Source organism: Gossypium hirsutum, chromosome A11, assembly GCF_007990345.1.
Source record: "Gossypium hirsutum isolate 1008001.06 chromosome A11, Gossypium_hirsutum_v2.1, whole genome shotgun sequence".
Classification (NCBI taxonomy): domain Eukaryota; kingdom Viridiplantae; phylum Streptophyta; class Magnoliopsida; order Malvales; family Malvaceae; genus Gossypium; species Gossypium hirsutum.
The window spans coordinates 13,520,567-13,536,897 of NC_053434.1; the positions used below are offsets into that span (position 1 = coordinate 13,520,567).

Consider the following 16,331-nt stretch of genomic DNA (forward strand, 5'->3'; position numbering starts at 1 on the left):
TATTTAGTGGTCATTTCGGTTATCTTATCTTCAAAGAACAAACGTAAATTCTTGTCATCATTTATGGAAAAGTAATCTTGCCCATTGTACAACAACATGGTTTTTTTCCCCTTAAGTAAAAAGAAAGGAAATAAATCATCGAGATTTTCCTTTTAAGTAGCCACCAACACGCTTCAAGGAACACGTAACTATATTACCCCTCTCTTTACTGTCTTCTAACTACCGTCAGTTCCATCAACCATTTTTCTCTGTTTTGCTAAGCTTTTCTTGGACTCCAATGGCAGATGCTCCGACTGTCCCAGTATGAAACTCTTTTCTATATATATATATTTATCTTTTTCATGGTTTTTAATCTTTGCTTTTAATCTCATTGCAGAGTTGTGTTTTGAAAGTGAACGTTCATTGCTGTCCTGCATGTCCCAAGAAAGTGAAGAAAATGTTGCAGAAAATCAATGGTAAAGAATATTTAAAAAAACACCTTTTAAAAATGCTTTCCCATTTTTTTATTTGATTTTGTCACCTAGGGGTGGTTGCCGTCGACATAGATACCGAAAACGGGCTGGTCACTGTTCATGGCATTGTCCAACTCTCTACGCTCATTCAAACGATATCAGAAAAGATGGGCAAAAAAGCAGAGCTTTACGCCTACGAGAAGAACCCCAAGACTAATAACGAGAAACTAGACAATGAGAACACTTGTTCTGCTTGTAAATACGAGGAAAAGAACCAAACATGTTCTTTTGCTGATAAATCTAATGACGGTAAAGCTAAAGACCCTGTCCCACAAGGACCCGAAGTATCGAATCACCCACAACTTGTCACGGAAAAGAAGAAACACTGGCTTGGTTGTTGGTTTGGCAAGAAGAGCAGTGTTGAACCAAGAATGTTTGGCAGTTTTGGAGGAACAAGGCCAGGGTGTTACGCATGGCTGCCGCCACCACCATTGCCACCTGCATTTCGACTGCCATCATATAGATGTAGACAATATCGACCAGTTTATCCTTACTCGCCACCTTACCAGATAACAAAGCCGCCGCGACCATATCCCTATGATTTCTATGAGGATACGGAACCGCCAATAGGCAACTCTGTTTTTCACACATTTCATGATGATAATGTTAATGCTTGCAGCATAATCTGAGCTGTGTGCTGTAAACTTGACTACTTTCATTGATTTATGACTATTTTTTCCACGTTGTCCCGGCAATATATATTTTAACATATCATTTACTTTGCTCTATATACAATTTATTACCACATTTTTTTATCAACTAAGATAATTAAGATTTTATTATTACATGCAGGGCGAAGCTAAAAATACTGATAAGAGATCCGCATATTCATATAAAGTTTGACATATTTAAATTCAGAATAGTGTTGGCTATCAATGACGGTTTAAGTCCTTGCGCGTGACTATTGTATAAAAGATATTTCATGAGCCATTAGGGGTCAACATTTGATTCAGCGGAGTCAAATTAAATTTAAAAATTCGAGTTAATTAAATTGATAAATTATATTTTAATAACTAAATTTACTTTAAAAATTTTTTGAATCGAGTCAAGAAATTTTAAATTAAGTCGAATTGAGTTAATAATCATATTATTTATATTCAATATTACATTTACATAGACCAATTATTTACCTAGTTGACAGTACAATATTAGTTAAATACATAAACAATGAATAATTGGTAAACATTTATTAAAATGATATAGTCTTTGAACTTAATGGTTTTGATTTTACATTTTCCTATTCAAATTTTCGAATAACTCAAATTGTGTAATTCATATTTGAATTAAATCAAAAATTTTAATTTTTATTCAAGTTGATCTAAAAGGCTTGATTAACTTAAATAACTCAAACTATTTAATTTAAAATTTAAAATTTTTATATCATTTTTCGAATCGAATCAGATTTTACTCATCCTTAATCTAAGTATTAAATCGGTCTGTCTACAGTAATTACCAAAAAGGTTCACAGCGTTCAAAACGGCATCGTTGTCTTAAGTTTTTCTTTTCCTTTTCTAATCTCAGTTGCACGTCCCACTCCGTCCCTCCCACTCGTCGACGAGTTCAATTGCTAACTTCTTTTTACCCAAACTCCAAAACCCACGTCTCTGTTCACCGGAAAATTTATCTTCTTATTTAAAAAATTCCGGTGCTACTTCCGATGGCCTCCGACCCCGATCATCCAAAGCCCAAAACCTCAAGGTCCCATTTCTCTCTAATCTTTTGATCGTTTATTTATGAGATGGGTTTGGATGCTTCTTACGTATGGGCAAGAATGTGGAAGAAAATGTTTGATTGGTTCACTTACTTTGCTGTTACTTGATTTTTTACTTCTGGGTGCTAAAGAAAGTAACACATGCACTTAGTTCCTTTTGTTTGCTCGAAATTTCTGGGAACCACTCTTTTATTGTGTTTCTTTTGCTCTGAGGTTTTATTTCGTTTCTAATGCCTACTTTTTCAGCTACAATGTTGAAAAGGGCTTACCCTTTTTCCCCTTAACCTCTTACTTTGTTGTTGCTTCTATTTATGGACACAATAGACATAGGGAATCAGCAATTGGAGTTAAAACTGTTTGAGCATGATACTGTGAAATAAGGGGGGAAATAAGATATTGCTGGAAAGTTCCCAAAGCTTCAGTAGCCTCCTCTCTATTTAGATTTTTTAGCTGATATATTGTCTTTGTTTGATGATGATGCATTGGTTGTGATTATAATGCATGTGAAGTAAACGTTTCATTGTTCTTCATTTTCTATTACAGGCACAAATGCCCTGCATGCTATAAACAATTTAATAGAAAGCTGCATCTTATTGAGCACATGAAAATCTCGTACCATTCAGTTCATCAACCTAGATGTTGGGTGTGTCAAAAGCACTGCAAATCTTTTGAATCGGTGCGGGAACATATTAATAGTAAGATAATCTGCATGTTCATTCTCATTTGTCAACGATTTTATTGTGTAATTTTCTTATTTCTTTCCTTCTACATAGGTCCATTATCGAAAACAAATTGTTCGAAGATTTTTGTGGAACAAGGTTGCAATCTTTGTTTAAAAGTTTTGGATAGCCCCTCTGCCCTTAAGGAACATAAGCAAATGTGCTGCCTAGTGGCCCCTGCTCCCCTTGTAAGTAAGCTTTGTGATTAAAATGCTAATTGGAACCTTATCTCTTATAGAGCTTTACTCCGCTTCCCTTGTTTAATTGTCTATAATATTAATCATTAATATGCCTGTTGTGTGTATTTTGACTATATTTTTCTTGATTTTGTATTTTGGATGTCTGATTTCTAAGTTCTATGTCAAAATAATCTTGAAAACAAGGAAAATTTTGGCTAAAATTGAGACTAGATGGTTGAATACCTTATGTGTAGGGACTGCAACACATTCATATTACATTATAACTTGATATAACCTAATATTATGTTGTTGTTGTTGCAGGGAACAAAGATCACGCCTTGTATAGAATCTAATGTCACTATGTCAGGTTCAATCATGGATGAAATGCACAATGGCAAAGCTCAAAAAGCCGTTGCTATGGATTGTGAAATGGTTGGTGGTGGAAGCGATGGATCAATTGATCTTTGTGCTAGAGTATGTCTTGTTGATGAAGATGAGAATATAATTTTGCACACATATGTTCAACCACAAATTCCTGTCACCAATTACAGGTATTTCTATGCTCCATCTTCACTTAAAATAGCCACCTTTAAGCCGAACTACCTATCATGCCTTTATTCATACATATATGCAGATATGAAGTAACTGGGCTAACAGAAGACCATCTGAGAGATGCCATACCACTTAATGAAGTGCAAGATAAAATAAAGAAAATTCTATACAATGGAGAGTCTGTTGGAAGGATACCCCCAGATGGGGGGAAGGCTACGCTTCTTGCGGGCCATGACGTACAGCATGATTTGGACTGCTTGAGAATGAAATACCCTGGCTTTCTGTTGAGGTTGGTTGAAATATTTCAAAGGCTATCAATGAAGCAAGCGCATTCAAAATCCTTTTGACAAGTGAATCTGCTGAAAATGGTGTCTGCATTTTTTAACGAAACCCTTTGTGATGTGTTTCCTTGATTGTCAGTTGGCATAACCTAGTTCGTTTTTAGGTGAAATATGTCTTGATATTAACATATAACAAACTAATGGCAAGTGGCAACATATTAGTATAATAAGGGTCATCAGATAACCTTCACAAATTAACTCATTCTGTATTTGTGTCTCATTTAATCCTATGCTTCGAAAGAGGAAATGATGCATGGTATAGCCAAGCACAGATGAAAAGTAAGTGTAGAAGGGTTGGAATAATTTTAGATTTTGGCCTTTTTTCACCATGATTCGACTTTGAATTTTCCCAAACCCGTTTTCCCCTTTCTGTATTTCTTTTTTTTCGTATCTTCGACATTCTAAAATAAAGATATGCAGAGATGTCTTCCATTACACAAGCTATTTTCTATTGTGCAGGGACACTGCAAAATACCGTCCATTGATGAAAACAAATCTTGTTAGCCACTCACTGAAGCACCTCACAAAAACATATCTAGGGCAAGTTGCTATTTCAGAGTCTACATTCCAGTTTTAGATAAAAGAAAATTGCTCTTGCTGCTGCTCTCTGTACACTATTTTCTCCTTTTACTCCCTTTTCTTTCTGTAGCATCATGGTGTATTGTTTGACAGGTACAACATCCAGTGTGGAATTCACGACCCATACGAAGATTGTATATCTGTGATGAGACTGTACAGGCGAATGTGTGGCCAAGACCATCAGCAAGTGTTCAGACTTGGAGATGAAAAAGCTAACAGTGGCTTTGATTCTTTTCGATCAATGGAATTGGAAAAGAAGGCTCCGGATGAACTATATGAGATCTCAACATCTGATTATAAGTGTTGGTGTCTGGACTTGACCAAAGATTGCAACCCTGGCAGCTGACTATCCATTTTCCTTTTAACACCTGCAATATCTACCCGAGAAGGGCATGTTTTTGGTATATGTATGTTTGGTGTCTTCTTTGGTGGGTTGTTGGGGCAAGATCAGATCATATAACTTTGGGTTTGGTCAGATGTTTTGGTTTGTATGTTCCCAAGTGAAAGCAAAATGAAAGTTTGATTGGCTTTGTTCAATTTGAAAGTAAATATTTTCATGTTAAATCAACTTCTAGGCGTGCAAGACAAAAAAAGTTTAACATTTATGTTAAAAATTTTAAATTTCTCACTAAGTTTATGTTTTGATCACTCTTAACTTTAAAAGTTTACAAAATGGTTATTGAACTATTTGAAAGTTTTTATTTAAGTTATTTAACTGTAAAATGGTTGATGAATGATATTTTCTATTTGCATCAATTGAAAGATCTTATTTCTTTCTCTTCTACAATTTGATTTTTTTTATATGAAATAACTTTGAATCTCATAAATTTGTGAATCAAAATTTAAATAACTTTTTTTTTCAATCTTTAATATTTGACTGTTAGATTAACTTAAATTTAAGGTATATTATTCTACTCATTTATGGATAGTTTATAATTTTTAATGTTATATCATCAAAAAATAAACTTACTTATAAATTAATGATTCATAAATTTATTATAAAAAATAATAAAAAAAGTCATAAAAGAACAAATTTGGAGGAAGAAATTATTAATGAGTGCTATCCTCCTAAGAACAGAGAACTGGTCGTTTAGGTGGAAAATTAAAACGGTCCGCAAAATTGACTTCAGTGGCCCCTTCATTTGACAAGCAAGCACGGATGGTCAAATTTTAAATCTCCCATACACGTTAAATCTCAGAGGGTAAAAAAATTTCCTAAGCGAAAGTTGCTTGTCCATTTTCACCCATTCTTTCGATCAAGGTGCCCCTATTGATTAATAATCTTGGTCTCAAGTTTTGATTTTGAAAAAACAGCCGACTCAACTCTCTACTTTAACTGAATCCACTGCAAGTACAGGCATAATCAAGCTCCATTGCAGCACCAACTTGCGGCGGCAGCCGGCATGGCGGTTTCCGTACAGGCGGCGAGTCCGGTATGGGAGTCGGTGCTGGAGCAGACCAAGTCGGCCCAGGACAAGAACAGAGATCCACTTCTCTGGGCTGTTCAGCTCAGTTCTAGTCTTAACTCGGCTGGGATTTCTTTGCCTTCAATCGACCTGGCTCACCTCCTTGTCTCCCACATCTGCTGGGATAATCACGTGCCCATCACGTGGAAGTTCCTAGAGAAGGCCTTGACTGTCAAATTCGTGCCTTCAATGCTCGTCCTCGCCCTCCTATCTACCAGGTCGGTTCCCTCCCTCCCCCCCCCCTTTAAGTTCTCTTTTTTTAATAGAAAAACAGGGTCGATGAGTTTTATGACATATAAGTTCGACTTGTTTCTTAGCCATTTTTGTTATTTGGTGTGTACGCGTGTCTGCTTTTTTTCCCGGTGGCTATACTGCTTGGTTCTCGGTTTTTGAGCTGATTGAAGTTGATAGTATAGCCCTTTTGATTGGCCATGGTTTAAGATTCTAAACACAATAATATTCTATGGTTCATGCGAAAGGATGCTGTACATTTTGTTGTTCTCTTGTCTTGTAAGAATTAGCCATACATTTAGGTTCTCACACCTTACCCTTGGATTCCTATTATGATCTGTAATCTGTTTTAAACTCTATTGCCAGTGTACATGATAAACTTGTATGTACGTGTTTGTACTTGTTAATAGATCATGTAATATTAGGTGTTCCAAAAGTTATTTTAAGGCCATTTGCTAGCGAGTGACTAAACTTCAAGATATGTGACAACCAGCTGTTCTACTGTGGTTCATTTCTGTGGATTGTTGTTAATGTTGCTTTTTTAATGTCGGTGCAGTTTTGGAAAAAAAAATTCTGTTTGGTTTTATGTTCGATTGCAATCTTTAAAGAGCTAAATTTTGGGTTTTTTTTTTGGCAAAATGTTCATCTTAAAGTATTCCACCAGTACATGTTGTCTAACATTTGATGGCCTGTGGAATCATGATTTTGGTGGAAGTTCCCATTGACTTGATATTTCTAAGACTGAAATTGACTACACCTGGAGTCTATGACAGGGTCTTTCCAAATCGTAAGTTTCATCCTGCAGCATATCGGCTCTACATGGAACTCCTCAGGAGACATGCCTTCTCACTTAAATGTCAAATCAATGGACCAAATTATCAGAAGTAAACTTCAATTTCACCCCCACCCTTCTTGTCATAGAAGTATGCTTTATTTATGAAATGCCATTCAAGTTGACTGCTTGCACTGGCTATAGTAAAATGGATGATTCATTAGAGCGGTTGTACATTTTATTTTATCTGCAAAGATATGTTATATATTAGTTAAATTATATATATTTTAAGAAAAACTATATAGCATGTTACAAAATAATGAAACCTAAATTTACGTCTGCTAATATTCTATGAAATTGGTTTGATCTAGTCATGTAAAATATCATATCTTTGCCGGTCTTTCACTTTATGTCATTTTAGGGATACTTGGCTAAGCTACTACTGTAAGTATTAATGCAAGTTTCTGGTGAAATGGCAGGATTATGAAATCAGTAGGTGATGTTCTTCATCTTTCCCAGATATTTGGTGTTAAAGTGTCTGAACCTGGTCTGCTTTTAGTTGAATTTGTTTTTTCAATTGTATGGCAACTGCTTGATGCATCACTAGATGATGAAGGGTTACTAGAACTTACACCAGAAAAGAGATCAATATGGCCCACAGTAACTCAAGACATGGAAATAGATAGTGTTGATAACTTTAATGAGAAGAGAAGTGAGCACCATGATGTGCTGTGTAAAGGAAACACTACAATGGCTATTGAGATCATTGGGGAGTTTTTGCAAAATAAAGTAACTTCAAGGATTCTTTTCTTGGCACGGAGGAACATGTAAGACTTACTTCTAGTGTTGAGTTTTCTTTCTGTTGAGGCATTATGGTACTAGTTATGCCCTATGAATAAGAGAGAGATCCGAAAAAGGCAGTTCATAGAGTGCCTTTTTGATTTATGTAATTCCATCATTTGGTAGCTAAAATAAAAAAGAAGAAGAAACGACTTTACTGAACTAGTGAACTTTGGGTGGGATCCTTGTCATACTTTGTGATAATTGAGTAAGATGTGACTAACACTTATATTCCTTTATTCTTCTTAGGCCTTCGCATTGGGGAACTTTCATTCAGCAATTAAGAGTTCTTGCAGCAAAGTCAGTGGCATTGAGGAATGCAAAACATATAACTCCAGAGGCCCTACTTAATTTGACGTCTGATATGCATAAAGTTGTGTCTAGGAAGTGTAAAACAATATCACAACAGGAGTTTAATGCTGTCATTGGTTCTGGGTCTTTAACAACTTCATCTGGTCAGTGTCACGGGACTAGTCCATCTGCACATTGGCTTCCTATTGATCTGTTTCTTGAGGATGCTATGGATGGATCACAGGTGGCTGCAACTGGTGCTGTTGAAAGTCTTACCGGTACTTGTTAATTGCTGTCTTCAGATTCCGAATTCATTGCTTTGTTTGAAGCATAGTGACTATGGGTCCTTGATCATGTTACTAAGGCAAAATTAATATTGCAGGTTTGGTCAAGGCTTTACAGGCTGTAAATGGTACAACATGGCATGATACATTTCTTGGTCTATGGATTGCAGCTTTGAGGCTTGTTCAAAGGGTAGGAATTTGTGCAAACTTGATCAAGCTCTTGTTTACCTTCGACCATCGTTCTTCTCTTTTTCCCTGAGAAGAAAAGTCTTGAATTTGCATGTGTTTGTGTGTATATGTCTGCTATAGCATTTATGTATTCATTTTTCTAGATGGATGGATGTGTTTATGTACCTGTCTGTTGCAGGTAGAGAAGCTTCTGCATTTGTGGCTTCCTACTTTTGTGCTTTAAAGCCACTTTAAGTTTAGTTCTCTGTTTTGATCTTATAAACTTGTCAATTTGTGAGGAAATTTAATGTGATTTGTTGTGACAAACCAGGAGATAATACAACTATTCTCTGGGAATACTGGAATATTTGAATGATTATGTCTAATAGGAGAACATGATATTGAGAAATGATTAGTTTCTACTGAGTTCTGTTTCTAAAAGCATATAAATTAGAAATTATGATCTGGGACACTCAGATATTCTTTGTCCACTATTTTGTGTTACAAACTGATGCCTTTTTGTTCTGTTTGTTTCTTAGGAAAGGGACATTAGTGAGGGTCCTGTACCTCGCCTTGACACATGCTTGTGCATGTTGTTGTCAATTACACCACTTGTGGTGGCCAATATTGTTGAGGAAGAGGAAAGTGAATTGATTGATGGAAGTGATTGCAGCCCAACCAATCAAATAAAAGAGAAACAAGCCACAGGAAGATGTCGTCAGGATTTAATTTCCAGCTTACAGATGTTGGGTGATTATGAGGCTTTATTGACCCCACCTCAACCAGTTCGTTCAGTAGCCAATCAGGCTGCTGCCAAAGCTATCATGTTTGTTTCTGGTCTCACTGTTGGTAATGGATACTATGAGTGCATGAGCATTAATGACATGCCCATGAATTGCTGTAAGCACTAGTACCCTTATAATATATATAGTTAACCTGATCTATTAAGGCAGTTTTGAAATGTGTTACTTGCATGGTTAATTTTAGTGCAGATGACTATTAGATCAGTTCAAGTGGAACAAGGGTAGCCACTTTTTTACTATTTAAGATTTTTGAAAAACACTCAAGTATGCTTCTTAGAAATTTCAGTCATGCTATTAAAATATTGATTTTGTTGACTGAACTACTCTGTTTGAGCATGCTTATTGTGGACTCTTTCTCTCTTTAGATTTGTTTTCTTTCCTGAAAACTAGTTGATTTTTTTCTCTTCATTCCTTTCAGAAGGATTTATTTGCCCCATTTTCTAATTCTCTTATGTCTGTTGAAAGTTGTTTCTTTCCATAAATTCTTTTTCCAGCTAATGCTTTTCCAAATTCTTCAATTTATTCCTTGCAGCTGGGAACATGCGGCATCTGATTGTTGAGGCTTGTATTTCTAGAAATCTATTGGACACATCCGCATATGTTTGGCCTGGTTATGTAAATGCACGTGCAAATATACCCCGTAATGTTCCTGTTCAAGTGACTGGTTGGTCATCACTGATGAAAGGATCCCCTCTAACTCCCACGTTGATAAATGCTCTGATTGCAACTCCAGCTTCTAGGTATGCTGCAAATAATTTTTTCCTTTTCTTTTGCTGTTGCTGTCGCTTTAGTAATGGGGAGAGTTAGGCTTGGTCACTTAGTTGGCAACCTTTCTCTTTCATTGTCCCAAATGTCTAAGATGGGGCTGTTGAAGCAAACATCAAACCTCTGGACCTAATACTATCCATGCAAGCTCTGCCATCTGCTTCTTTCTCAGTTGCAGGGGCCATAAAATTCATGGAATAGACCCATTATCTATCTTTTATTATATTCTGACATCTCAGAGAAGAATGCACAGTTTTTATGAGGGTTCAATTCGCTATGCCTGGTCCCTAAAGTTGTATAAGTTACTAATACTATTACTTTGATTTTATTGGAATGTCTTTTGGCTTCATTGGAACCCTTTTTTTTTTATCTGCTTGTCTTTTTGGTTTTCCCAAATGGTTATTCTTTCTGCTTTTTCATATGAGTTTGAATGAACTGTGATCCTACTACTTTATGTTATTACTATACTTAAATGATATGTGGGAACCTGTCAATGGGATGGATGAAAGATGCCAAGAGTATCAGTATACCTTATGGTTATTATATACAGCTTAGGAGTTGGTCATATGGAATTTGATTTAATTAATATCTGCAAAAGTTTTATATTATTTCCAATTCTCACCGACTTCAGTATGTTTTTTCATTTTGCTTTTGGGTGTTTGATTTATGATGCTGTAATTGAAATTAATTAGCTGAAAGATGGCTTAGTGATAGTGTGCTTCAACTTCATAGCATCATATTTTCTCTCTTTCTGTTCGCCTATGATTATTCTCTTCATCTTAATATAAGCTCCTATATATGATACATATATATACTCACATGCGTACAGAAATTAGAAATGTATGTCAGTATGCCTCCACCACACAGATACTGGATATTTATCTCATTATGGTCTGGGTCTATGTCTGTGTTGCCGTGGGGACTGAAAGTGTCCAGACTGATTAACTGTTGTATCCAATTAATCTGGTGTCCATGACCTGGTCTTCAGTTACAACTTTCATTATCCTGAAGCCAGGTATATGAGATGCTCTTTTTTGTAAATTTACCCAGTGTTAAGGCAACTGAATTTAAGCTCATGGATTTGATGGAAGCTTAGCAGAGATCGAGAAAATATATGAGATTGCAACCAAAGGTTCAGATGATGAGAAGATTTCTGCTGCTAGCATTCTTTGCGGGGCTTCTCTAGTTCGTGGTTGGAATATACAGGTAATTTGACAGAAAGTCCCTTGCTACAAGGTGCATTACAATCACATAATCTGTCACTACTACACTTAAGTGCTTCTGAAGTTTTTTTATCCTTTATTTCTTTAAATTTATTGTATGTGTACTATTTTTGGGTTTATTTTGGTGTCGCTTTGTAGGAACACACCATTCTCTTCATTACAAGCTTGTTGTCGCCACCAGTTCCTGCTGATTATTCTGGGAATGAGAGTCATTTAATCAGTTATGGTCCATTTTTTAATATTCTTCTCGTTGGAATATCACCTGTAGATTGTGTCCAGATATTCTCTTTACATGGCTTGGTAGGTTTTTTTTCACTTCGTGATCCATGTTTTTGCTGGTTTATATGTGTATTCTGTGTATCATATGAATTGAGGAAGGTTCAGTGGAGCTAATCTTTTAGCAAGCACGCTAAAAAGATCCTCCTCATATATTGCACATTAATGATATATGGATTTCCCCCATTTTCTGTAGAACTGAAGGGAATTCCTTCTTATCTTTGCAACTTTGGACCATAAAAATTTAGTCAGCTGTTCCTTTCTGCATTGACAGAGAGAATATGTTGCGGAATCATTATGCATGCAATGTAGCATGCATCCACATAACAAAAGAAGAGGATACAAACAATTTTCTAGTGGAAGTAGAAACCATATGTGCTCCATGCACTGATATCATTTGATATTCTTGTCAGGTTCCACTGCTTGCTGGTACATTGATGCCCCTTTGTGAGGTTTTTGGGTCAACTTCTCCCAATGTGTCATGGACACTTCCAACAGGGGAGGAGCTGACTAGTCATGCGGTCTTCAGCAATGCATTTACTCTTCTACTGAGATTATGGAGGTTTAATCATCCACCTTTTGAAAATGCGATGGGAGATGCAACACCAGTGGGATCCCAACTAACTCCTGAATATCTGTTGTTGGTTCGAAACTCTAAATTATCAGATTTTGGGAAATCACCAAAGGATCATATGAAGCTTAAAAGAATGTCAAAAAATTTAAATATCTCCTTGGAACTCTTATTTATGGATTCCTTTCCCAAGCTAAAAAGCTGGTACCGGCAGCATCAAGAGTGTATTGCTTCCACCCTGTCAGGACTTGTACAAGGGACCACCGTCCATCAGATTGTTGATGCACTCCTCAATATGATGTTCAGGAAGATAAGCAGGGGTGGTCAGTCTTTAACTTCTACAACTTCTGGAAGTAGTAATTCTCCTGCATCTGGAGCTGAAGATGTATCTATGAGACTAAAAGTGCCTGCATGGGATATCCTGGAAGGAGCTCCCTATGTGCTTGATGCAGCTCTGACAGCATGTGCGCATGGAAGACTTTTGCCCCGTGACCTGGCAACAGGTTTGGCTTATTTATTTATTTATTGCCTCAAAGTAGGCAAATAAATGGAAAATATATCAGTTTACCATGAATTAGAGATGATAATATATCAAGATCTTATTGAGGAAGACACTGATACATCTTGTCAAGCTAAAGTGGACTGAATTTCATGATATCAGAGCTGGGGGTCATTTCATGCATGTTATCATATGCTTCTTCCTGATATGTTGGGGTCGATTAATAAATTGACCCTTTGGTTAATTACTCGTATTCTGCAGAAGTGTAATTACTTGATTTTAATCTCGAGTTTGTTTCCTATTCTAAAGCATGATATCACATATAGTAGGAATAGTTGCAAACTATTTTTTTCTTTTCTTTCTATATGGCATAATCTAACCAATTGCACTTAACATTTATTGAAACAGTCTTTAAAGTGACCAAGGTTCCCTGTTCTTCTAGATGCCTTTATTCCTTTACAACATAATTTTGTTGCCTGCAATATCTCAGGACTCAAAGATCTTGCTGATCTCCTTCCGGCTACCCTGGCAACCATTGTCAGCTACTTATCTGCTGAAGTAACACGAGGTATATGGAAGCCAGTTTTTATGAATGGAACAGATTGGCCGAGTCCCTCAGCAAATTTATTCATGGTTGAGCAACAAATCAAAAAAATTATAGCTGCTACTGGTGTTGATGTCCCAAGCCTTGCCATAGGTATTATTCTATACCATTATGTAAATTTTCTATTGACCTAAATCTCCAGCTCTCCAGAAGTGACTTTTTGAACTAAAGTTGCATCAGTTATACTGGCCACTGAATAGGTTTTCTGTATCTTTGAATGTAATTAAGAAGAAAAAGGAGAGAAAGGATTGGATGTGTGTGTTTGAGTTTTTTCCATGCTTAACAGAAACATGAATGGAAAGCGTATCCAAAATCTGGAGGAACCTACACTTACTTTAGACACAGACTGCCGCCAGTTATTTAGCAGGATTCTGGCAATTGTAAAAATGTTGGAAAACTGAATTTTACTCCAAGCATATATTGGGATTTTTATGATTTGACAAATCTATCAGTAATATTTTGGTCTCTGATCTTGTTTTCTTTACTTGCAGGGGGGAGCTCTCCAGCCATGCTTCCTCTGCCCTTGGCTGCCCTTGTTAGCCTCACTATAACCTATAAACTTGATAAAGCTTCTGAACGTTTCATTGTGTTAATTGGCCCAGCATTGAGTTCGCTAGCTGAAAGTTGTCCCTGGCCATGCATGCCCATCATAGCCTCTTTATGGGCTCAGAAGGTTAAGCGTTGGAGTGATTTCCTTGTGTTCTCTGCTTCTCGTACCGTCTTCCACCACAACATTGATGCTGTAGTCCAACTTCTCAGGAGTTGCTTCACATTGATCCCTGGATTAAGCCCCTCTACCATTTACAGCAATGGTGGAGTTGGTGCACTCCTCGGCCATGGATTTGGCTCCCATTTCTCTGGGGGAATGTCTGCAGTTGCCCCAGGGATTCTGTACTTACGAGTGCATCGATCAGTCAGAAATATCATGTTTATGACAGAAGAAATCGTCTCTCTTTTAATGTCTTCTGTAAGAGATATTGCCAATAGTGGGTTATTCAGGGAGAATTTGGAGAAACTGAAAAAGGCGAAGTTTGGATTGAGATATAGACAAGTTTCTCTTGGTGCAGCAACAACACAAGTCCGACTTGCTGCATCACTTGGGGCATCATTGGTTTGGCTATCCGGTGGATTAAGCTTGGTCCAGTTGTTAATCCAAGAAACATTACCGTCTTGGTTTCTATCAGCCCATAATCCAGATCAAGATGGTGGGGAACCTGGAGGTCTAGTTGCCATGCTGAGCGGCTATGCACTTGCATACTTTGTAGTGCTTTGTGGTACCTTGGTGTGGGGTGTGGATTCCTCCTCACCGACATCAAAACGGCGACCAAAGGTCCTTGGGGCGCATTTGGAATTTCTTGCGAGCGCAATAGATGGCAAAATATCACTTGGATGTGAGCATGCCACTTGGCATGCGTATGTAACAGGGTTTGTGAGCTTGATGGTAGGTTGTACTAAGAAGTGGGTTTTGGACGTCAATGTTGATGTTTTGAGAAGGTTAAGCAATGGATTGAGGCAGTGGAATGAGGAAGAACTGGCTATCGCATTGTTGGGACTTGGTGGTACCGAAGCCACCGCCTCCGCAGCTGAACTGATTATTGAAATTGGACCGTAGACAACTTGTTAGCTACTTTATCCACTTCCAATTCTATGCGTTGTCGTTGCTTTCCTATAAAAGATCATAGCATGAGTTCTAGCAGCGGAATTGACAAACCAATCTTATTAACGTTTTGTAAATATGGTTTTAAATGTTGTTTTTGTTGGAAAATCTGAAAGCACTTCGCTCGCTTATGAAGCTGAAGTTTTATATTTCCTTAAGAACGTTGATATAGAAACATTCACTCAAAGATTAATTGAAAAGAAGTGGATATGCAGCATTGCTTACCCTAAAAACCTTTAATGTTTTTGCTTACTTCAATCTGTTGCCATTACAATTATACAACAAAAGTAATGATACAGAAAAGAAGGTTGTTCCTGTAGCATTTACTATTCTAAAAAGTTTTCAATGAAGAAAATGAAGGGTAACTATATTATTAACTACCATCAGTGCAAGCTTCAAACAAAGTGCAGCTGCGAGACTTCATTTTGTAAGCAACTAACCCCATCATTTGCTCAAGAATAGGCTTACCATCAGTTGAGAAAAAGCCAGGGTAAGGTAAAGCTGTATCGACTAATTGACGCTGTTACAGCCCATTTTGCCCGGGCTTAAGGCCCAACTACCCACCAAACAACCCATTAACCCAAACCCATTTCTACCAGCCCAAATAAACAAAAAATAGAGAAAGAAAGAAAACCTAATCGGTCCTGACTACTGCCGCCGTTCCTCTGACCACCGACGCACGGCCTCACCTGCTCCACCAACTCCTCTGACTCCCTGCAAGATGAAACCAAACACGCAAAGCAGAGACAAAAATAGATAAAGAACTCATGTAAAATGACTATAAAAAGCCAAGCAAAATCGGTTGTAAGGGGGGGCTTTTAGTTTTCTTTTTTTCTCTTCCGATTCTTGTAACAAAGAACAGTTTAAGTAGATAGAAAATATAAAAACTAAATTTCAAGGTGACTTTCTTCTTGTTTTGTTTCGGATTCTTTTTATTTCTTTCATTTTTTTTCAATCATATATATATATAATAGTTTATATTTACGAAAATAAAAAAAAAGTGAAATTTTTTACCTTTTCGAATTTTCCGGCCACTGCACGCGGTGGCCGGAGCACGGCGGCCGACGGCGATCCTCACGCCGGAATCTGGGCAATGCCCAGCGGAAGCTAGAGAGAAAACAAATTTTTTAACCCCTTTTTTTTAAAAACAAAACTGCTGAAATGAAAAAAATAAAATTTTTGGGCTTTTATACTGTTAGCGAAACGACGTCGTTTCATCTGGATGCTTTAGCGCCAAAACGGCGCCGTTTAGCCCCATTACCCGCGCATTGACCCGACCCGCAACCCA

The 16,331-nt window shown here is 37.1% G+C and overlaps 3 protein-coding genes and 1 long non-coding RNA gene across 8 annotated transcripts; 3 read left to right on the forward strand and 1 right to left on the reverse strand.

Moving 5' to 3' along the window:
• The first annotated feature begins 313 nt into the window (after positions 1-313).
• Positions 314-1,196, forward strand: LOC107923601 (heavy metal-associated isoprenylated plant protein 42). Its single transcript, XM_016853784.2, has 2 exons — positions 314-455; positions 525-1,196. The coding sequence occupies exons 1-2, from the start codon at positions 437-439 to the stop codon at positions 1,139-1,141; spliced, it is 636 nt and encodes a 211-aa protein (XP_016709273.2). The 5' UTR covers positions 314-436; the 3' UTR covers positions 1,142-1,196.
• Positions 1,197-2,030: 834 nt separating this feature from the next.
• LOC107922930 (apoptosis-enhancing nuclease) lies at positions 2,031-5,130 on the forward strand. Of its 2 annotated transcripts, XM_016853136.2 has the most exons (7): positions 2,031-2,210; positions 2,767-2,918; positions 2,997-3,130; positions 3,443-3,672; positions 3,756-3,962; positions 4,474-4,554; positions 4,687-5,130. In XM_016853136.2, the coding sequence occupies exons 1-7, from the start codon at positions 2,170-2,172 to the stop codon at positions 4,937-4,939; spliced, it is 1,098 nt and encodes a 365-aa protein (XP_016708625.1). In that variant the 5' UTR covers positions 2,031-2,169; the 3' UTR covers positions 4,940-5,130. The 2 variants fall into 2 exon arrangements, with proteins under 2 accessions (XP_016708625.1, XP_016708626.1); XM_016853137.2 differs by lacking the exon at positions 4,474-4,554 and having other exon boundaries at positions 2,035-2,210.
• A 632-nt stretch (positions 5,131-5,762) lies between these two features.
• On the forward strand, positions 5,763-15,267 carry LOC107923868 (mediator of RNA polymerase II transcription subunit 33B). 3 transcript variants are annotated; one of them, XM_016854027.2, is made up of 12 exons: positions 5,765-6,277; positions 7,064-7,174; positions 7,542-7,889; positions 8,152-8,471; positions 8,576-8,667; positions 9,185-9,545; positions 9,981-10,188; positions 11,305-11,419; positions 11,575-11,736; positions 12,126-12,786; positions 13,273-13,479; positions 13,878-15,267. In XM_016854027.2, exons 1-12 carry the CDS (start codon positions 5,997-5,999, stop codon positions 14,996-14,998), a joined length of 3,987 nt encoding a protein of 1,328 aa, XP_016709516.1. In that variant the 5' UTR covers positions 5,765-5,996; the 3' UTR covers positions 14,999-15,267. The 3 variants fall into 3 exon arrangements, with proteins under 3 accessions (XP_016709518.1, XP_016709517.1, XP_016709516.1); XM_016854029.2 differs by lacking the exon at positions 11,575-11,736 and having other exon boundaries at positions 5,763-6,277; XM_016854028.2 differs by lacking the exon at positions 7,064-7,174 and having other exon boundaries at positions 5,764-6,277.
• On the reverse strand, positions 14,919-16,207 carry LOC121209762 (uncharacterized). Of its 2 annotated transcripts, XR_005904867.1 has the most exons (3): positions 16,058-16,200; positions 15,269-15,757; positions 14,919-15,052 (listed from the first exon to the last, which is right to left on the reverse strand). It is a non-coding gene; the product is annotated as an uncharacterized lncRNA (long non-coding RNA). The 2 variants fall into 2 exon arrangements; XR_005904866.1 differs by lacking the exon at positions 14,919-15,052 and having other exon boundaries at positions 15,265-15,757; positions 16,058-16,207.
• Positions 16,208-16,331: the final 124 nt, after the last annotated feature.

What these genes read in the sequence shown, in the direction of transcription:
- LOC107922930 (XM_016853136.2), top strand. Translation starts at nt 2,170, where the DNA reads ATGGCCTCCGACCCCGATCATCCAAAGCCCAAAACCTCAAG. An exon ending in TAGTGGCCCCTGCTCCCCTT is followed by an intron (nt 3,131 to 3,442) that starts GTAAGTAAGCTT and finishes TTGTTGTTGCAG; the next exon opens with GGAACAAAGATCACGCCTTG. An exon ending in ATTCCTGTCACCAATTACAG is followed by an intron (nt 3,673 to 3,755) that starts GTATTTCTATGC and finishes ACATATATGCAG; the next exon opens with ATATGAAGTAACTGGGCTAA.
- LOC107923868 (XM_016854027.2), top strand. Translation starts at nt 5,997, where the DNA reads ATGGCGGTTTCCGTACAGGCGGCGAGTCCGGTATGGGAGTCGGTGCTG. An exon ending in TATTCTCTTTACATGGCTTG is followed by an intron (nt 11,737 to 12,125) that starts GTAGGTTTTTTT and finishes TATTCTTGTCAG; the next exon opens with GTTCCACTGCTTGCTGGTAC. An exon ending in GCCCCGTGACCTGGCAACAG is followed by an intron (nt 12,787 to 13,272) that starts GTTTGGCTTATT and finishes GCAATATCTCAG; the next exon opens with GACTCAAAGATCTTGCTGAT.